Source organism: Sitophilus oryzae, unplaced genomic scaffold, assembly GCF_002938485.1.
Source record: "Sitophilus oryzae breed Bouriz unplaced genomic scaffold, Soryzae_2.0 scaffold_1586_pilon_pilon, whole genome shotgun sequence".
In the NCBI taxonomy this organism is placed as follows: Eukaryota; Metazoa; Arthropoda; class Insecta; order Coleoptera; family Curculionidae; genus Sitophilus; species Sitophilus oryzae.
The window spans coordinates 658,544-681,647 of NW_022146265.1; the positions used below are offsets into that span (position 1 = coordinate 658,544).

At 32.4% G+C, this 23,104-nt stretch overlaps 1 protein-coding gene across 2 annotated transcripts in view; it reads left to right on the plus strand.

Moving 5' to 3' along the window:
* The window catches only part of LOC115879742 (acetylcholine receptor subunit alpha-like 1), an 81,689-nt gene that overhangs the window by 55,582 nt on the left and 3,003 nt on the right, over positions 1 to 23,104 (plus strand). For both annotated transcript variants that reach the window (XM_030896715.1, XM_030896714.1), the window contains exons 4-7: positions 1,257 to 1,366; positions 10,081 to 10,261; positions 16,135 to 16,795; positions 22,697 to 22,950. In XM_030896715.1, coding sequence (XP_030752575.1) covers positions 1,257 to 1,366; positions 10,081 to 10,261; positions 16,135 to 16,795; positions 22,697 to 22,950 — 1,206 coding nt within the window. The remainder of the gene's footprint in view (positions 1 to 1,256; positions 1,367 to 10,080; positions 10,262 to 16,134; positions 16,796 to 22,696; positions 22,951 to 23,104) is intronic.

Below are 23,104 nucleotides of genomic sequence, written 5' to 3' on the forward strand. Positions count from 1 at the left end.
GCCTCCAATTTTATTTACTAAATACGTATATATGTGAACAGCGTCCCCTACAATTTCCAAAAATAAAAGGGAAAAAATTAAAAATATTTTGGACTTGCTTTAATTTTTAAGCTACATTTTTACCTTAATAATGTAGTATGTTTTAATTTGAGCCAAAAAAATGATCGTTAAAGATTTGATTAACGCCTTTGCCAATTTTAAAGCAAGGATAAAAAGTTTTGTTTAAACTTTTTACCTGATTTTCAATCCTTATTTTTATTTGTTCCTTTTTTACATTTTATTTGTTCCTATTAATTTATTTTAATTTCAATCATATTTTTATTAGAAAAAGTCTATATCTTTATAAGAAAAAGTCTAAAAGTCTATATATTTATTTTTATTATTTAGTTTGAGTTCTTTTAGTACCTGTTTTGTTTTATGTTGATTTATTTTGTAATGCATTATTTTTTATGTTCCTTTATTATTATTTTTTCTTATGTGGAATAAATTTATTTTTTGTTTTTATATTTTAAACATTGACTTGATATACCTACACAAAGCTATATTATGTTTTTTATTTTTTTTTTATTTTAATATAAGAGCCCCAAAAAAATCTTGCGGTGACATCACATTTGAAGTTACGCTACTGCGTATTAATCGTAGTTATTATAAATAAATCAACTTCTACAAACTAGTTTCTAATGCTTTACATGTTCGAAAGGATTACTACCCTCCCTATTGTACACATTTATTTTTCGTTCAATTTTATTCATATTTTTTTAAACATATCTTCTTATACTTCCAAATGCATTTTGTACTAATCATAAAAATAATAATTTATTGTATTGTATATTTAAGTATTGATTTCACTTTTACAAAGGACGTAAGTAATGTAAAAAAATTAAGTTGGACTCTGTCTCTCACAAATTATCAGTTGATTTGAAAATCTAAAATTACTGTCAGATAGCTCTAATAAAGTGGCTATGAGAATATGCTATTAGTTTTTTGATTTTCTAAAAAGTAACGATAGGAAAAAATAAAATTGATTTTCAAAATAATTCTTTTTTTCCAAAAAACTCCATGAAATTTTTAAAACTTTTTTGATGTCATCTCGGTGAACATCCCAAAGCACAACTTTGCCCCAATTTAACCATGTTCGTATGTATTACGGTTAACTAGATACCACTGCTCGTACCTCAAATTTGTAGCACCCTGTATATGAAAAATATACAGGTATATCAAAACACAAAATATTAATAGAGTATATTATAAAACAGGAATGGAACGACTATAAACTGAAATGGAATCCCGATGACTATGGTGGGGTCGAGACGTTGCACGTGCCATCAGAACATATATGGTTGCCCGACATTGTACTATACAATAAGTAAGTTAATAATAAAATAAAAATATATAGTAGTACCAAACAAAATAGATTATCTTGAGTATTGTAGCTAAACGATTAGATCTTTACATATTTTAAGTTTTGGGCTCGTTGAAGGACTATTAGAGCTACAATTTAAAAATATTTTTACAAGATACAGAGTGTCCCAAATAAGTAAAAAATATTATAGTTGTATTTTTTTAAATGGAACACCCTGTATATTATTCTATTTTTAGATTTTTAGATTCTACGATTGAAATAAAGGTAAATTTGATTAAGATTTATCACACTTAAACCTTACCGTTTTTGAAATATTTTCAATTTTATGAAATTGCAGTAAACATTTTAAGGCTTCATTTCTCCAAGGTTACCAAAGTTTTTTACACTAAATATTTACTGAAGATTATTTATTGATCAGAAATGCAATTTTGCAATAATAAAAATTTAACTACCTTATACAGAGTGTCCAATTTATATTAAATAATTACTAGCTTTAAACGGCAATAACTTGTTTAATTTAAATGGAACACCCTGTATATTTTACGTGAATCAGATGCACAATTTAATTGTCTATCAAATTGAATTATACCATTTTTTACCTGTCCCTACAAGTTTTCGTAGAAAATGCATTTTCTTATAATTTAGACCTCATTTATCACTGTACCCATGGAATATTGACATTTTAGATTATTTTTAAAGATTTAACAAATTTTCAGAGTACAATACTAATATTGTCGAAATAGTTCGCTTATTTTATTAAAAAAAAACTGTTTAAATATTTTTTGTTAAAGATGACTAATTAATATGATTCCTGTATTCAAACTACATTAATTGACTGTTTACGTTGATTAATAATAATTGCTCCAAATACTAAAAAACTGAATTTTGTATGTGTATTAGACAGTATAGTAAAAAGTAACACCTTATAAGTTTTATTTCATTTTCTGACGAATGCTTATTTATATCAACAGAGACGTTCATTTTCATAACATATTATTATATTAATTTCTGAGCCATATCCACATTTATTTAGAATAATTTATTAATTAAAACAATTAAGTAGGTATGTAACTAACTAATTCTTGGTCGGAAATAGATTTTTGTGTTTACAAATAATGGGCTTGCAATATTATTAATTTACCACCTGTACATTTTGTACATATATGTTGCTTTAAAAAAATCTAAAATGTCAATATTCCATGGGTATAGTTACAAATGATGTCTAAATTATAAGAAAATACATTTTTACGAAAACCTGAAGATATAGGTAAAAAATGGTTTAACACAATTTGATAGACATTTAAATTGTGCATCTGATTTACGTAAAATATACAGGGTGTTGATTGAATTAAACAAGTTATTGTCGTTTAAACCTAGCAATTATTTAATATACATTTTTGGATACTCTGTATAAAGTAATAAAATTTTTATTATTGAAACACAATATCTGATCAATAAATAATCTTCAGTAAATATTTAGTACTAAAAACTTTGATACCCTTGAAGAAAAGAAGCCTTAAAATTTTTACTGCAATTTCATAAAATTGAAAATATTTCAAAAACGGTAAGGTTTAAGTATGATAAACCTTAATCAAATTTACCTTTATTTCATTTCTTCTTCTTCTTCTTGTGCCTTGTGCTTAGCCGCACGTTGGCGATTGTCTGTACTCTTCATACAATGTGTAGAGTGCCGTTTTCGGCTCTTCGAAATATGGTGGCTGCGTCGCTGATGTTACACCAATCCCGTATGTTTCTTAGCCAGGAATGTTGTTTTCTTCCTGGGCCTCGCCGTCCCTCTATTTTTCCTTGTAGAATCAGCTTAGGAATGTAATATTTCTCTCCTCTAAGGATATGGCCAAAGAATATTATAGTTTTAAGAACTCTCGTGTGGAAGCTTTAGTGATTTGTCATACGGTGGCGCTTTTGAACATAATCGAAGCCTGAAAATGCTAATATTTTAAATTTTGAGGACTACGCGCGGCGATATTTCGTACGGTGTTGCCAAAACATATTTTATTTCTCGATATTTAAAGAAATATGTATTGATTATATTATATATTTCGTATTCGTTAGTACATGAGGCATCCTAAGGCTATAAAAACGTAGCTATGAAAATAAAATTTTAGATTTTTAATTTTTGTACCTTCTAATAAAAATTACTTCTATTCCAATAAAAAATTAACTAGTATGATTATGTGTTATCTGTGCTAGTATTAGGAAACTGGAGTAAATACGGAGAATATTAATTCGTTCTCTAAGATGAGTACTACTAAGTAATTTTTTAAAATTCGACCCATAAGGGGTGTAATTAGATAAAGGGGTGTAATTATACAAAAAAATCTGTACCTACTAGGAGTATGAACTTTTGCACAGATGTGGCACATTTGAACATTGATAAGCGATTTTTGGAAATGTATAGCCTAAGGGTAGTGAAACTGGGGGGTGAAATTTTGTACAAAAAATGTTAGTTCTAGGAGTATGAAATTTTGTACAGAGTTTCCTTAAGTGACGAAAGTGAGTACCTAGAAGCTAATTTTTGACATTCATCCCCTAGAAATAAGGGATGAAAATTTGTACAAAAGTTTGTTACAATCGGTTTTAGAAGTATGAAATTCTGCACAGACGTTCCTTATGTAACGTAATTTAGCACTAAGTAGCACTTTTTGGAAATTCGCCCTCTAAGGGTGTGAAATGAGGGGTGAACGTTCTGAAACAATTCTGTTGAAGGAATATGAAAATTTGCACAGAGGTGCCTTATGTAGTGTAATTGAATAATTAGAGTGATTTTTGGAATTCATTCCTTAAAAAGGAATGAACTAGGGGTAAAACTAGGGGTGAAAATTTGAATAATTTTTTATGTAAAATCCGTTATAGGACTAGGAGTATGAAATTCTGTTCAGAGGTCCCTTAAATGATGAAAGTGAGTACCTAGAAGCGAATTTTAGGCATGCATCCCCTAAAAAATAAGGGATGAAAATTTGTACAAAAATTTGTTAAAATCGGTTTTAGAAGTATGAATTTTGCAGACGTTCCTTTTGTAACGTAATTTAGCACTAAGAGAGCAATTTTTGGAAATTCGCCCTCTAAGGGTGTGAAATGAAGGGTGAACGTTCTGAAACAATTCTGTTGAAGGAATATGAAAATTTGCACAGAGGTTTCTTATGTAGCGTAATTGAATAATTAGGGTGATTTTTGAAATTCATTCCTTAAGGGGGTAAAACTAGGGGTGAAAATTTGTATAATTTTTTACGTAAAATCCGTTCTAGGACTAGGAGTATGAAATTCTGTTCAGAGGTCCCTTAAATGATGAAAGTGAGTACCTAGAAGCGAATTTTTAGGCATGCATCCCCTAAAAATAAGGGATGAAAATGTGTACAAAAATTTGTTAAAATCGGTTTTAGAAGTATGAATTTTGCAGACGTTCCTTATGTAACGTAATTTAGCACTAAGAAGCAATTTTTGGAAATTCGCCCTCTAAGGGTGTGAAATGAGGGGTGAACGTTCTGAAACAATTCTGTTGAAGGAATATGAAAATTTTGCACAGAGGTTCCTTATGTAGCGTAATTGAATAATTAGAGTGATTTTGGAATTCATTCCTTAAGGGGAGTAAAACTAGGGGTGAAAATTTGTATAATTTTTTATGTAAAATCCGTTCTAGGACTAGGAGTATGAAATTATGTTCAGAGGTCCCTTAAATGATGAAAGTGAGTACCTAGAAGCGAATTTTAGGCATGCATCCCCTAAAAAATAAGGGATGAAAATTTGTACAAAAATTTGTTAAAATCGGTTTTAGAAGTATGAATTTTGCAGACGTTCCTTATGTAACGTAATTTAGCACTAAGAAGCAATTTTGGAAATTTGCCCTCTAAGGGTGTGAAATGAAGGGTTGAACGTTCTGGAACAATAAATTCTGTTAAAGGAATATTAGAATTTGCACAGAGGTTTATTATGTAGCGTAATTGAATAATTAGAGTGATTTTTGGAATTCATTCCTTAAGGGGGTAAAACTAGGGGTGAACATTTGTATAATTTTTTATGTAAAATCCATTCTGGGACTAGGAGTATGAAATTATGTTCAGAGGTCCCTTAAATGATGAAAGTGAGTACCTAGAAGCGAATTTTAGGCATGCATACCCTAAAAAATAAGGGATGAAAATTTGTACAAAAATTTGTTAAAATCGGTTTTAGAAGTATGAATTTTGCAGACGTTCCTTATGTAACGTAATTTAGCACTAAGAAGCAATTTTTGGAAATTCGCCCTCTAAGGGTGTGAAATGAAGGGTTGAACGTTCTGGAACAATAAATTCTGTTAAAGGAATATGAGAATTTGCACAGAGGTTTATTATGTAGCGTAATTGAATAATTAGAGCGATTTTTGGAATTCATTCCTTAAGGGGATAAAACTAAGGGTAAACATTTGTATAATTTGTATGTAAAATCCGTTCTAGGACTAGGAATATGCAATTTTGTAGAGAGGTCCCTTAAGTGATGAAAGTGAGTACCCAGAAGAAAATTTTGGACATGCACCCCCTAAAAAATAAGCACTCCCTATAAAACAATTAAAATAAAAAAAATTTGTCTAAAAAATAAAAAAAAAGTTGGGGTGGACCACTCTTATCACTTAGGGGTATAAAAAATAGATAACCTGGGAATAGGTTGTGACCAAACCAAACCAAACCAGACCTACTGAATATACATATAAAATTTTATCAAAATCGGTCTAGCCGTTTCGGAGATGGTAACAAAAAAATAAAAAAAAACAACCCCTATTAAAAAATAGGGGATGATGATGGAACGGTGAAATTTTAGGGTTATTTGTATTTTTTAATGCCAACTAAAAAATAAAAACATTTTTTTCTTTTCAAAAAACAAAAAATGGGGGTGGGCTACCCTCTCGGCTACCCTTACCACATAAGGGTATAAAAAATAGATAACAACCTATTCTTAGACGTACTGAATATACATATAAAATTTTATCAAAATCGGTTAAGCCGTTTCGGAGATGGTAACAAAAAACTTAAAAAACAACCCCTATTAAAAAATAGGGGATGATGGTAGAACGGTGAAAATTTAGAGTTGTTTGTATTTTTTAATGCCAAATAAAAAAAATTAAAATATTTTTTTTCAAAAAAAAAAAATGGGGTGGGCTACCCTTATCACTTAAGGGTATAAAAATAGATAACAACGTATTCTCAGACCTACTGAATATACATATAAAATTTCATCAAAATCGATCAAGCCGTTTCGGAGATGGTAACAAAAATTTAAAAAAAATCCCCTATTAAAAATAGGGATGATGGTAGAACGGTGAAAATTTAGGTTGTTTGTATTTTTTAATGCCAAATAAAAAAAATTAAAATTTTTTTTTTTCAAAAATAAAAAAAATGGGGGGTGGGCTACCCTTATCACTTAAAGGTATATAAAATAGATAACAACGTATTCTTAGACCTACTGAATATACATATAAAATTTCATCAAAATCGATCAAGCCGTTTCGGAGATGGTAACAAAAATTAAAAAAAAACATCCCCTATTAAAAATAGGGGATGATGGTAGAACGGTGAAAATTTAGGGTTGTTTGTATTTTTAATGCCAAATAAAAAAATTAAAATATTTTTTTTTTTTCAATAAAAAAAAATGGGGTGGGCTACCCACTTATCACTTAAGGGTATAAAAAATATATAACAACCTATTTTCAGACCTACTCAATATACATATAAAATTTCATCAAAATCGGCTAAGCCGTTTCGGAGATGGCAACAAAAAAAATATAAAAACAACCCCTATTAAAAATAGGGGATGATAGCAGAACGGTGAAAATTTAGGGTTGTTTGTATTTCTTAATGCCAAATAAAAAAATAAAAACATTTTTTTCTTTTCAAAAACTAAAAAAAATGAGGGTGGGCTACCCTCTCAGCTACCCTTATCAGTTAAGAGTATAAAATAGATAACAACCTATTCTTAGACGTACTGATATACATATAAAATTTTATCAAAATCGGTTAAGCCGTTTCGGAGAAGTACGGTAACCAAAACCATCCAAAACTGTAACACGAGAATTATAGGTATAGATAATATTATATGAAAACTGCGGAGTGCGGAGAGCGGAGAGCGGAAAGACTGATTATAGCAATAGATGAAATTTAAAACTATAATTTAAAATTATTCAAGAAAGTACATACAAAACAAGGCAACGCCGCTCGTCTGTTCGTTCAATTCCGAGCAAAATAGCGAGGCCCCACGAAGTTGGGGCCTCGCTCGCCAAAGCGAGGCCCCATCGACAGGTCAGATTTTGATGCGAGACGAGACTTCTAGGGTATTAAGATATTCTTTGATATGGCCGAGGTATAAGACTTTCCTTTCTTTAACTATATTAAGCATTTCTCGTTCATAGCCTGCAGTTCTTAAAACTTCTTCGTTGGTTGCATGTGCGGTCCATGGCACACGTAAGAGTCTCCGGAGAGTCCACATTTCGAAAGCCTCGATGCGGTTCAGGGTTCTAGCCTTGAGTGACCAGGCTTCTGCGCCGTAAGTAAGATGGGCCATATGTAGCATTTCACTACCCGTAGTCTAAGTGTTAGCGGGAGACTGCGTGCTAATAGGAAGTTTTTAAGTTTAAAAAATGTCGACTTTGCATAATTCCTTCTAAGTTTAACTTCCTCATCGCAGTCCCATCGGTCATTGATCATGGCACCCAGATATTTAAATCGTGGAACTCGCCTTATAATATTTCCATCCACGGTCAATGCGGTGTTGATTGTAGGCTGGCGTCCTATTACCATAAATTTGGTCTTGGCAGCGTTGATTTTAAGACCGAAACGATTTCCAATGTCCTCTATCTTATTTATTATTTGCTGGAGATCCTCTAAAGTTCGTGCTAGTATTGCCGTATCATCTGCATATCTTATATTGTTAATTGGAACTCCGTTAATCTTAATTCCTGCACTTTCTCCTTCCAGGGCCATTTGAAATATTTTTTCGACGTATATATTAAAAAGTATTGGTGACAGTATACAGCCCTGGCGGACTCCTTGACAGGCATTGAACGTGTCTGTGGATAAATTTTTGTTAACTCTTATCTCTGCGGCTTGGTTCCAATATAGTTCCTGTATGATTCTAATGTCTTTGGCGTCTATTCCTATCTCGAGCAGTCTGTTTAGGAGAATATCGTGTTTAACGTTGTCGAAAGCCTTCTGATAATCTATGAAGCACACAAAGACATCTTGGCGTTGATCATAACATTTCTGGATTGTAACATAACAACTGATCTGATCATAACAACTTGATTGAAAACAAAGCCTCTCTGGTACCCAGCCCCTTAATGAAGCCGAACTGTGTCTCTCCGCTTTTTTCTTCACATTTCGAGTATATACGAGCATGCATGACACGAAGAAAAAGTTTCAGAGCATGACTCATTAGACATAAGTCTGTAGTCACTACAGTCTTTTGGATATGCCTTTTTTGGAATTGTTATAAAAGTTGATTTTAGCCAGTCGTTTGGAATTTTACCCGTATCGTATATTCGATTGAATAGATATGTGAGATGCTTTGAGTTAAATATTTTAAGAACTTCTGCATGCACGTTGTCATGACCGGGGCTTTTTCGATTTTTCATAGCTTTCATAGCATGCTGAACTTCAGATTCAAGAATTTCCGGGCCCGACCAGTCTTCACAATTGAGAGGTTGTCTCTCTTTTCTTTGGTCTTCAAATAATAACTGTGCATAGCTTTTCCATGTGCTGCATAGATCTACCGGGTCTAAAATCAATTTCCCATTGTGTTTTAGGGCAGGTATTGGTGCTTTTCTTGTGATTCCACTAATTTGTTTGAGTTTTCTATGAAAATTTACAGAGTCGTGCAGAGCATGCATGCGTTCCGCCTCTTGGCATTCTGCCGTTACCCAGTTCTCTTTAGCTTGTTGGCATTGTTGTTTAATAGTTTTATTTATTTCGGTGTATCTTTGTTGTTGTTGTTCGACTTTTGTAATTCTTCTGTTCTCCATGAGGGAGAGTATCTCATCGGTCATCCATGGTTTGTTTTTCTTTGTTGTTGTTGGTGTCAGAAAAGCGTTGGAAACAGTCAGAATGTTTTGTTTTATGTTGTTCCATATGTCATCTGGACTATCGTTAAGTCCGGGATTGTTGTTATAACTTGCCCATAGTTCTGTTAATTCGACTTTCATTCTGTCTGCAACTGCTGGTTCCCTCAGTCTATCAATGTTATAATGTCTCTGTGTTGTTGCTCTTTTCTCCGATATTAGTTTGAGTCTAAATTGAAAGTCTGCGATCAGGGGGTTATGGTCAGAGCCGATGTCGGCACCAGGATAATTTATTTCATTCGTAGAATCTAAAAATGGAATAATATACAGGGCGTTCCATTTAAATAAATACAACAATAATATTTTTTACTTACTTGGGACAATCTGTATCTTGTAAAAATAATTTTATATTGTAGCTCTAATAGTCCTTCATCGAGCCCAAAACTTACAATTTGTAAAAATCTAGTCGTTTAGCCACAATACTCCGTGTGGTATGTGGTGAACAACCCTGTAGTTTAGGATGTGACATTTATATAATATCTTCATTTTGTGTCAATAACTTAATCTGTGTAAAATGATTTAAAATTTAATCCGTCAGTTTCTGGGTCGATTAGTTCTGAAGTTATTGAGGTAACTTATTAAATTCCGTCTGGTAATTCCATCTCGTTAATGGTTTCAGTGCCGACGGTAACTACGAAGTGACCATAATGACTAAGGCCATTCTCCACCACACCGGTAAAGTGATCTGGAAACCGCCAGCCATTTACAAATCGTTCTGCGAAATCGACGTGGAGTATTTCCCGTTCGACGAGCAGACCTGTTTCATGAAATTCGGAAGTTGGACGTACGACGGCTATATGGTAGGTCAGATAAATTACGTCAGGGTTTAACCCGACCGTATATAGACGAAGAAATATTTTAATTTTAAGGCCAATTTGTTATATTAGACAGGAACAAATGCGGTTAGTTCAAATTGCACCATTGTAATTATGATTTTTTATATCTTTGAATCATTTTTTTATCACTCTGAATAGAATGATATATCATATATATGTCAACTTTTAACATTTTCACATTTGGTATATTTGAAATTATAACATGCGGTTCGTAACGACAAAAAAGTATAGTTAAAATGGAGCAGTTCGAACTAAACGCATTGTTCCTGTGTAGAATAACATATATTTCATTTGAAATTAAAAGCTTTCTTTCCGTAAGATTTTTGAAAATTTTGGTGACGCTTAGAGAAATTATCATAATTTTTGGACATCATACACTTTTATATAATTTTCTCGATAATTGTATAGTAATTTTATTAAAAAATAATTAAAGTAGGTTGTAGAATTTAACTATTCAAATTACATTAATATACATGGTGTGGCTTAAAAGTGGCTCACCCCTATAACTTTTTTTATTTTTTCAAATAAAAAAGGAGATTTAGTATGTTTGTATATCACATAAATTAGGATTGATTGACGAATTCAATTGTTTTTAGTCACTTCCTGTTAGACCGGAAATAGCACCCTCGGTATATTTTTACTTTATTCGATAAAAAATGACTCTGAATAGAATGACATAGCATATGTCATGATATGCGACATTGACATTTTCGCTTAAAAAATCGTATTTTAAATTTCAATCTAGAGCGCCATGGTTGTGTTAAAAACGCTAATTTTTAATCAAGAAGCCCTTGGAAAAATAGATTTGATCATCTAATGTTTTTCGTGTCTTGTTCTGGCCGGTTAAAAGATGCCCAAATCGTATTTTTGATCATATCTCAATTTTTTCAAATGGAACAAGATTGGCTCTTTGGCATATTTGGAAAAAAAACATTTTTTTATGAATAATTTGGCACCACACACTTGGTATTTCGAGTCAAATTGTCGTTATCAACCGCATGTTACAATTTCAAATAAACCATATGCGACAATGTCAAAAGTTGACATATTAATATGTCATTCTATTCAGAGTGTCATTTTCTATCGAATAAAATAAAAAAATACCGAAGGTGTCATTTAAAAATCAAAAGTTGTAGTTATTTCTGGTGAAACAGGAAGTGACCGAAAACAATTGAATACGTCAATCAATCCTAATTTATATTATATCTCGTTTTTTTATCTGAAAAAAATAAAAGTTATAGGAGTGAGCCACTTTTGAGACTCACCCGGTATTGTACAGGGTGGACCAAATTGGACACTTTTAAAGGGAAACACCCTGTTCTATAAGAGATAGACGAAAACTAATATCAGTGTCTGAAGTTTATTTTTTATCAGAAACATGATGGTAAAAACCGTACATCGACAAATGATACCGTTTCGGAGTTACGGGGTGTTTTTCAAAAATGAGCTTTCTTAAGAAATCGCTATAACTTTTTTGCTACGGAAAATTTTGTATTTTTATGAAAACATTTCCAAAGCACCTTTATACGTAGAATTTAATGTAAGTATATTTTTTTTAAATAATAATTTAAGTTATTATAATACAAGGACTAAAACATCCGAGAGCAAATTGTTATCATACCTCCAAACAGTGCCGTGACACATATTTTTCTTAACTTAGCTGCTTGAAGAGATATTTATATTTTTCATAAATATTTTGACTTCGCCTATGGTGTATGCAGTGGTATCATACTAATTGAGAAAAAAAAACGTATTAAAATGTTAACAAAAGGTACAAAACTAGTATCGACGTACCTATAGCACATATCAAGTACAGGGTGTCCCATTTTGGTTGAAATCATACGGTATCTCCGTTATTCGTGAAGATAGAAGGGTGCGGTTTGCACATACCTGTGCCACTTTTTTGTCAAATGGAAGATGCAAACAAAATTTCCATTGCCCTCTTCGTTTCTGAGCTACAGGGTCTTTTTGAAAATTTTGCAATTTGGGACCCCCCCGTATCTCAGTTATTGTTAAAGATATTGAGACGGTGAAAACTGCTTATTGTAGAACTTTTTACGTAGAATACAGTGATGTAGTGTGTTATTCTACGAAAATAATATTTTTAAAAATATGAACTAAAGTTATGTTTTATTAAATAGAACACCCTGTATATTTATAAATTATATGATCTGGCTTGTTATAAGCTTCTCAAAAATATATAACACTCTATATTTGTTTTCATTATTTAAGGCAATATTTAAAAAGAAACATATTAAAAGATCATTTTTTTAGTAGGCCATGATTGATAATAAAAGAAACTAATCAAATTGTTAAGAGTAATATTGCTATCTGTCCTTTATTTTATTATGAGAGCCACTAATTAATTCTTTGTATATTAGGGAAACTTAAATCTCTACCGCTATTCGTAAATCTTGGAAGCTATCGTATCGGAACTTTTAAATATTCCTTTAGCTAATTTACGTGAAATATACTTTCAGCAAGATGGAGCTCCCCCTCATAACTTAACTTACAATGAAAATATTAGAATTTTGTTAAATTATTATTTCTCAAATCAATGAACTGGAACCAATGTACCCATATGATAGCCTCCCTGATTCCCGGATTTGTCTGTTCTCGATCTCTGATTTTGGGGATTTTTGAAATATGAAATATATCGTGGCAACTAATACGATGTTGAACACTTGAAAAATGCTTCAATAATGCAAGCTTTTAAATATTTGCAAACCCATCCCATTATAATAAATTCCGTTATAAAAAAGAGAAAAATATATTTAGAGGTTCAGTGGTAACAGTTCAAAAGTAAAATATATCAATTCCAAATAAAATTTTAATATGTGCATGTCTATTTTAGTAAATACCATTTAGATTTTGTTATTTATCACGGCCTACTAATAGGAAAATGATATATTTTAAATATTGTAGTAAATAGTGAAAATAAATATAGAGTGATTTGTCAATATACAGGGTGTTCCATTTGAAAAAACATAACTTTAGTTCATATTTTGAAAAATATTTTTTTCGTAGAAAAACAGACTACGCCACTGTATTCTACGTAAAAAGTTCTACAAGAATCAGTTTTCACCTTTTCGATATCATCCATAATAACGAAGATACGGGGGCAGTCCCAAATTGCAAAATTTTCGAAAAGACCCTGTAGCTCAGAAACGAAAAGGGTTATAAAAATTTTGTTGACAGCATCTTCCATTTGACAAAAAAGTGGCAGAGGTTTGTAAAAACCGCACCCTTCTATCTTCACGAATAACGGAGATACCGTATGATTTCAACCAAAATGGGACACCCTGTACATGTAATATCAGAAAAATAATTATCGACTTCAATAAAAAAAAAAGGTGGAGTAAGCTGTTTATTTACCTATAAAACGTAACTCCTGGCTTTTTATTATCCCTGCGGCTTTTACACTTGAAAGCTGAAACTAATCACGATTGTAATAAAGTTTATACAAAGTTCACTACATACAAACTATTAAAAATCGCTAAAATTGTAGCAGATGACACATTAGTTACATCCAAAAAAAAATGGCGTCTAAAATCACAAGCTCTGCTGCAGCCCGTATAAACGTTAATTCTCACTATACCTTCCATATCAGCTCCCTGCCGTTTACACAAAATATTATATCATGTAAATGAATAGGACAATGCACACTATCCGTTCCATATCCTTTCCTTCCATACATTTTTTGGCGGACGGACTGAAGGGTATAGGAAACAGCGTTATCAAGTTCTTACATTTCTACCAGCTCTGTTATCATTTTGCTGATATTTATTTATTCTTTCACCTCTTAATTAAAACTATTACCTTTTTCAAAAGACACAAATTTTTTAAATAAAACTTTCGTAATGATAGAATTGTACAATAAAAAGTATGGAACTGATACGGAACGGAAGCTTACGTATAGCGTCAATATAATAAAAAATACGGAACGGATATGGAATGGATTGGAAAGGAAACGGAAGGTATAGTGAGAATCAACCTTTACGGCCCTAGATGTCTATAATTTACTGTTTATAATTTCTGATTTAACCTCGAATGCCGACAATAATACCTTCTGGCCTCGTCAATTTTCGAATTTGAATTTGTATAACTCACGTGCTATCTTAATGAAACTAGTACGCAATATCGAAACTATCTGTAATTAATTCAACGAGTAAACCTGTCCCATGAATTTCGGAAGTTGGACGTACGACGGCCATTTGGTGTGTGAAATAAATTACATTGGGTTTCACGCAAACTAATAGGCGAGGAAACATTTTTATTTAAAATCACATTATTATAATTTTGACAAGAACAATGAATTTTGTTCAATTTTCTGTTTAGATGATTCAATTCCAACTGAGATTTTTAATGTCCACCATTTTTTATGTACTTGGATGATTTGGACGACTTTTGGATGGAACAACCTGTGTAGATTGAAGGCATTATATGCAGAATTTAAGAGACGTATCTGTTGAAAACTAAATTATTTTTGAATAGTATAATTATTGTATGTAAACGTTTTAAAGTTTTTTCTTTTTATGTTTTTTTTGCTTCTGACGACGCTGACGGGAGGAGATATACCTCCTGAAACGTTAGCATTTTTGTCGGTTAGACAAGTTGATTTTACTTTCAACGTTTACAAAAAAAAATAATTTTTTATTTTGTACTTTACCTTCCAGTGGCGAAAAACACGGATTTTTTTCAAGAAATAATATACCGGGTGCGTCTCAAAAGTGGCTCACCCTTATAACTTTTTCATTTTTCCATATAAAAAAATGAGATTTGGTATGTTAGTATATGACATAAATTAGGATTAATTGACGTATTCAATTATTTTTGGTCACTTCCTGTTTCACCGGAAATGACTTAACTTTTGATTTTTGAAATGACATCCTCGGTATTTATCACTTTATTCGATAGAAAATAACACTGAATAGCATTTTCGCATACGGTTTATCTGAAATTGTAACATGCGGTTCATAACGACAATATGACTCAAAATATCAAGTGTGTGGTACCAAATTATTCGTAAAAAATGCCTTTTCCAAATATGCTAATGAGCCACCCTTGTTCCATTAAAAAAAATAAGATATGATTAAAAATACGATTTGGGCATCTTTTAACCGGTCAGGACAAGACACGAAAAACATTAGACGATCAAATCTATTTTTCCAAGACACCTTGATTAAAAATTAGTATTTTTAACACAACCATGGCACCCTAGATTGAAATTTAAAATACGATTTTTTTAAGAAAATGTCAAAAGTTGACGTATGATATGTCATTCTATTCAGTGTCATTTTCTATCAAATAAAGAAAAATATACCATGCCATTTAAAAATCAAAAGTGGTAATAATTTCCGGTGAAACAGTGACCGAAAACAATGGAATACGCCAATCAATCCCAATTTATGTCATATACAACCAAACATACCAAATCTCGTTTTTTTATCTGAAAAAATAAAAAAAGTTATAAGGGTGAGCCACTTTTGAGACACACCTGGTATAGTAATGTAATTTGAACAGTTAAATTTTACAACCTATATACATAAGTATTTTTTAATAACATTTCTATAAAAGTATATAAAAGTGTATCATATCTCCAAAAATTATGATAATTTCTCTAACGGCTACAAAAATTGTATTCTAAAATTATATTCATTTTAGAATAAAATAGGAAATATATTATTCTAGACAGGAACAATGCCGTTAGTTCGAACTGCTCCATTCAACTGTGATTTTTTGTAAACTGGTCTCTTATCGGTCGATTCGAAGACAATTTTAACAATTTTTGCTCCTAACATGTATTGAATGACACTAATAAAATCATATTGATTTAGATTGACCTGCGACACCTCAAGCAAACCGAAAACAGCAATAACATAGACGTCGGCATCGACCTCCAAGACTACTACATATCCGTCGAATGGGACATCATGAAGGTGCCCGCCGTGCGCAACGAAAAGTACTACTCCTGCTGCGAGGAGCCCTACCCCGACATCATCTTCAACATCACCCTGCGCCGAAAAACACTTTTCTACACCGTCAATTTAATCATCCCCTGCGTCGGCATCTCCTTCCTCTCCATCCTCGTCTTCTACCTCCCGAGCGACAGCGGCGAAAAGGTATCGCTCAGTATATCGATCCTGTTGTCGCTCACCGTGTTCTTTTTGCTGCTGGTCGAAATCATCCCGCCCACGAGCATCACGGTCCCGCTGTTGGGCAAGTACCTGCTGTTCACCATGCTGCTCTGTACGCTGTCGGTGGTGGTGACGATCGCGGTGCTGAACGTCAATTTTCGGTCGCCCGTCACCCACAAGTTGGCCCCGTGGGTGCGGACGGTGTTTATCGAGACTTTGCCGCCGTATCTGTTTATCAAGCGGCCGAGAAAGGACGGGGACGAGGACAAGGTGGACTCGATGCTGACGGATGTCATCCAGATGCCCATGTCGGACAAGTTCAAGATGTACGACAAAACTAGTTACGATAGTTTTGATTTAGGTAAGTTATCGAAATAAAGCTTCATTCAGAACCATACACAGAACCAAGCTTAATTCAGAAACATACAGAACCTCACAATTAGTGGAATAAGTTAGTAGTAGAAGTGCGTTCCTCTAATTTGAATGTAAGCATTCAGAACGTCAAAATTAGTGGTAGGAATTTTCAATTAGTGGATAAAGTTAACAAACTTTCAACTTTTCCACTAATTATACTTCCAAATTTGCGAGGACTGTAATTTTGGCCTTTGATTAGTTCACAAACATTCAGAAAGTTAAAATTAGTGGTAGGAATTTTCAATTAGTGGATAAAGTTTATAAATTTTCAACTTTTCCACTAATTATACTTCAAAATTTGCGAGGACTGTCATTTTGACCTTTGATTAGTTCAGAAGCATTCAGAACGTCAAAATTAGTGGTAGGGATGTTCAATTAGTGGATAAGGTTAACAAACTTTCAACTTTTCCACTAATTATACTTCAAAATTTGCGAGGACTGTCATTTTGGCCTTTGATTAGTTCAGAAGCTTCAGAACGTCAAAATTAGTGGTAGGAATTTTCAATTAGTGGTTAAAGTTAACAAATTTTCAACTTTTCCACTAATTATACTTCAAAATTGCGAGAACTGTCATTTTGGCCTTCGATTACTTCAGAAGCATTCAGAACGTCAAAATTAGTTGTAGGGATATTCAATTAGTGGATAAGGTTAACAAACTTTCAACTTTTCCACTAATTATACTTTAAAATTTACGAGGACTGTCATTTTGGCCTTTAATTAGTTCAGAAGCATTCAGAACGTCAAAATTAGTGGTAGGAATTTTCAATTAGTGGATAAAGTTAACAAACTTTCAACTTTTCCACTAATTATGCTTCAAAATTTGCGAGGACTGTCATTTTGGCCTTTGATTAGTTCAGAAGCTCCAGAACGTCAAAATTAGTGGTAGGAATTTTCAATTAGTGGATAAAGTTAACAAATTTTCAACTTTTCCACTAATTATACTTCAAAATTGCGAGAACTGACATTTTGGCCTTTGATTAGTTCAGAACGAGGGGTGTCTCACTATTGGAATTACCTGTACATTTTCTTGGCAGTCGCTGGCAGTCTTACGGCAGTCGCCCATAATAATTACATGGCAGTCATCGGCAGTCTTCTTCGCAGTCATTGGCAGTCGCTTAGCAGTGGAAGGATATTTTGGCAGTACGTGTACATTTTTTACCCGAGTGAGACACCCCTCGGTTCAGAAGCATTCAGAACGTCAAAATTAGTTGTAGGGATGTTCAATTAGTGGATAAGGTTAACAAACTTTCAACTTTTCCACTAATTATACTTCAAAATTTGCGAGGACTGTCATTTTGGCCTTTAATTAGTTCAGAAGCATTCAGAACGTCAAAATTAGTGGTAGGAATTTTCAATTAGTGGATAAAGTTAACACATTTTCAACTTTTCCACTAATTATACTTCAAAATTTGCGAGGACTGTCATTTTGGCCTTTGATTAATTCAGAAGCATTCAGAAGGTCAAAATTAGTGGTAGGAATTTTCAATTAGTGGATAAAGTTAACAAACTTTCGACTTTTCCACTAATTATACTTCAAAATTTGCGAGGACTGTTATTTTGGCCTTTAATTATCATCTGTCAAGAGAAAAATGGGGTTTTTACACTAAAAAACACAAAATTTGTGGTTAAATTCACAAAAAAAAACATTCACAACGTCAAAATTAATGGTAGTAATCTTCAATTAGTGAAAAAAGTTAACAAACTCTTAACTTTTCCACTAATTATACTTCAAAAGTTGCGGGGAATGTCATTTTGCAAAAGACAAAGCAAAAAGACTCAAAACTTGCTGCTGAAAATTAACGGACGCCTTTTTTAAATGTCATTTTGGCCTTTGATTATCATCCGACAATATAAATTGTGGTTAGAAATCAAAAGTTTATTGTTTTATAAGTTAAATCTTAGGCTTTCTCTATGGATACAACTGACCACCGCAAGCTGTTGCTAGGATATTCTATTAATTTTAATTGCGTTTTCAAGACATTGTGAATGATCGTATACTAAAAAGTATAAAGCTTCATTCAGAACCTTGCAATTAGTGGAATAAATTAGTCGTTTCAATTACACTTTATACTTTTTAGTTTACGATCATTCACAATGTCTAAAAAACACAATAAAAATTAATAAAATATCCCAGCAACAGCTTGCGGTAGTCAGTTGTATCCATAGAGAAAACCTATAAGCATATTTAGCTTATGAAACAATCAACTTTTGATTTCTAACCACAATGTTTCTTGACGGAAGATAATCAAAGGCCAAAATTACATTTTTCGCAAATTTTGAAGTATAATTAATGGAAAAGTTAAAAAACTTATCAAAGTTAAAACTTTGATAAGTTTCTCTAGAAAATGTCTACCACTAATTTTGACGTTCTGAATGCTTATTACTGATCATTGAAATTAATGGAACAAACTTCTACGCTAATTGAAACCACTAATTACGAGGTTCGGAATGAAGCTAATACATGCTTAATACTATGTAACTTGTGAATTTTATTTCATTGTATGTATTATTTTATAATTAATCTACTTCAAGTTTTTGGAACGACTTCGAAGTTGAAGAGTAAAAAAAAGAAAGCTGTGAACGTATGTTATATAAAATAGTAGCCTATACTATACAGGATGTCCTGAATTTCCGCAAACGTACAAGTACTAGGTATTTTTGGAATCTAAATAAGTTTATTGTCTATGTTTTGCTAAGCGCTTTAACATTTGACTATCACAACAATCAAGAAAATTTCGAGAAGGGCGCAAACTACCCCCACCCCTACAGAAATTTTGGTATAAATATTTTCCAACTCAGATTTTTTTCGTAGAATAATCCCTCTAGTATTTACTACAGTTTTTGTCTCTTGTAAAAAAACTCCATTGCGCATACTTTTTGAGGAAAAATCATATTATTCCGAAGCTGACTTCCAAAAAATATTTTTGTCACATCATATGGAGGCGCATAAAATCTATTATGCTCTAGTAATCTAGCCGGTGAAAACATGGAATTTTATGTTAGTATCATAAATTATACTTGACAATAAGCGTCATAAGAAGCTTAAAAAATAATAAATTTTAAATTAACTATCGTTCGTGTTTATTTTTGTTTGGTGCCCTCTAGCGGACAAACAAAGCACTTTTGTATAAAGGTAAATTATGTACAATTAACTTTTTTTGATTCAAAAAATACGTAGTTGTTCTATGTCCACGGAATATTTAAACTCTTTCTATATTTAGTAAGTATGTATTTCTGCTTTGGAAAAATAAATCCGGCAATTTTTTCTTCAAAACCTATGCGATGTGGCGTTTTTTACAAGAGACAAAAATGTAGTAAATACTAGAGGGACCATTTTACGAAAAGAAAATCTGTCGTCGGTTATGTTGGAAAATACTTATACTAAAATTTATGAAATTTATGTCGAGGTGGAGGTAGTTTTCATCCTTGCCGTACTTTTTCTTGATTTATGTGAAAGTCAAATGTTATCGACAAAAAAAATCGACACCCAAAAAATCATTCAGTCGGAATAACGGTTTTTAAAATATCTGATAAAATGTGTTTATTTTTTAAAATTTAATGCCCCCTAGCGGACACACGAAGCACTTTTGTATAGAGGTAAATTGTGTCCAATGAAATTATTTTGATTTCAAAAATACGTAGTAGTTTCATGTCATAGATAAAGAAACAAGTTTAGATTGGAACCAGGGTTGTTAAGTAGTTTATGAAGCAAAAAACTACGCCAAAAACTACGCGTAGTTTTTTGTATTAACTACGTTTTAAAATTTTAAAAACTACCTTCAAAAACTACATAAAAACTACATTAAAAACTACCTACAAAAATATAGTAAAACATAAACAATTTAGATTTTAAACAAAAATCAAGCCAAATTCTTATCATGTAAGTATGAAGTTATAGCGTATGATCGAATAAAAACGGCGTCAACGATGATGGCTATAAAATGAAGATCGCTGTCATTTTATATGTAAAATTATATGGGAAATGTCATCGATCGTCATTTCCAAGCCAACTGGACGCCGTTTTTTTTCGATCATACGATTATATTATACGGTAGTATATTAAAGTTAAACAACATCAGAAAAAAAAACAATTTTTTTTCAATAAAAGTGTATTTTCTATGAAATACAAAGTAATATTAAACACAAAATAAACTATAAATTCTAATTTTTAACTACTAAGTATCAAAAATATCACATAAGGAACAAATTCACAAAATATAGATTTGTTTTCACCGTTATTTTAAAAAACTACATTAGTTACATAAACTACACATTTACTACTCGACATTTAAAAACTACTTGTTACATGTAGTAAATGTAGTTTATTAATTACTACGTGTAGTTTAACAACTCTGATTGGAACGCTCTGCTTGCCGCCAAAACTTATAACTGTTTTTGAGCGCATACGTTGTAGGGCGGTGCTATAGCGGTTGCGAAGAAATACAGCAAACAAGAACAGAAATAATTTTCTCTTGTCAAAATCAGAATCTTCAAAAATTATAAGACCATTATAAGATCTTTCAAAATTTAAACCGCCCTCATTGAAAAAAATACATGAACAATACCGAAAAGTGTTTAAAGCGTCCATTTTCAAAGTAATTATTGCTATCTTGTGAGCTAAATTTAAATTTTATTTACTCAAACCCGCAGCCCCGGATCTAAGGGGGGGCAAACCGGGGCACCTGCCCCGGGCGCCAATGTCAGGGGGCGCCAAAATCATAAGATGGTTGAAAATCAAAAAAATTGCTCCACAAAGCGCCTAGTATGCACCTTACGTTCTTCTATCAAGTATTCATTTTATTTTAAAACGCCCAGTTAGTTTTTGAACACATTCTAAAGTTTCATTCAGAACCTCGCAATTAGTGGAATAAATTAGCGGTTTCAATAATTACTCTTTTTACTTTTTAGTTTACGATCATTCACAATGTTTAAAAAACACAATTAAAATTAATAGAATATCCTAACAACAGCTTGCGGTAGTCAGTTGCATCCATAAAGAAAGCCAAATATTTAGCTTATAAAACTTTTTATTCAAAGTTATAAAACAATAAACTTTTGATTTCTAACCACGATTTCTCTTGACGGATGCTTATCAATGGCCAAAATGACATTTCTCGCAAAATTTGAAGTATAATTAGTGGAAAAGTCAAAAATTTGTTTACTTTTTCTACTAATTAAAAATGACTACAACTAATTTAGACGTTCTGAATGCTTACATTGAAATTAAAGGAACAAACTTCTAAGCTAATTGAAACCACTAATTCGGAGGTTCTGAATGAATCTTAAGGGCTCATTCTGTCCCGTTTACGAAAAATTCCTACCTATATCCTATATCTAGATATTTGTAAGTTTTTGAAATTAATTTATTGCAAACGCTGGAGAGAGGGCAATCAATTTTTGCCCCGGTTCAAAAAAATTGTAGATCCGGGGCTGCAAACCCGTGATAATTGTGAAAAAGTAGCATTAAAAACTTAAGAGAAATGTGTGAACTGTGAATGCAAAAACTATCGTGGATCGTGGCATAACATCAGTTTCCAATGTTTCATAGGTATTTCATACATGTCCTTATACTTATATAAAATAAAGTTTCTTCTGTGCAACACTCAACACACTGTATTTTATTTAAAAATTAAAAGAAAATAATAATAAGTTTGAATAAATAATATTTGGCGACATAATTTCGGAAAAAGCCGAACCGCTCCGAAATTATCAAAAGCTTTTGAGAGCGACTGTTAAAGAATAGCGCCAATACATTTTCCTTATGAGCACTTTCCAATCTAAACTTGTTTCTTTTATTCTATGTCCGCAGAATATTGGGACACCCTTTTATATTGGGAATTTGTCACAGGTCTTCCATCTACGAGGTTCGAAATCCCGCCTCCCGGATTAGGCTCCTGTTTCGGCGAGCCCCCCTTTCCCCTGCCACTGGCCGGTGGCGACGAGGAGCTATACAGTCCTGCCAGCTGTCGGACGGGCACCTTCGACGTGCCGAGCGACATAAGTCCCGGCTTCGAAAAATTGGACGGCAGGGATCTGGAGAAGACGATCGCCGATTCCAAGTTCATCGCTCAGCACGTCAGGAACAAAGACAGTTTCGAAAATGTAAGCTTAAACTAAATCCTCTACCGAATATCTATACCACATACAAAAAAAATCGCAACGGAACTTTTTTTCCTTTAAGTTTAAGGTCTAACAGCGTTTTCACATGCGACGGACCGTCAGTCGTGTTTTTTTCAAGATAACCGCCGGACGAACT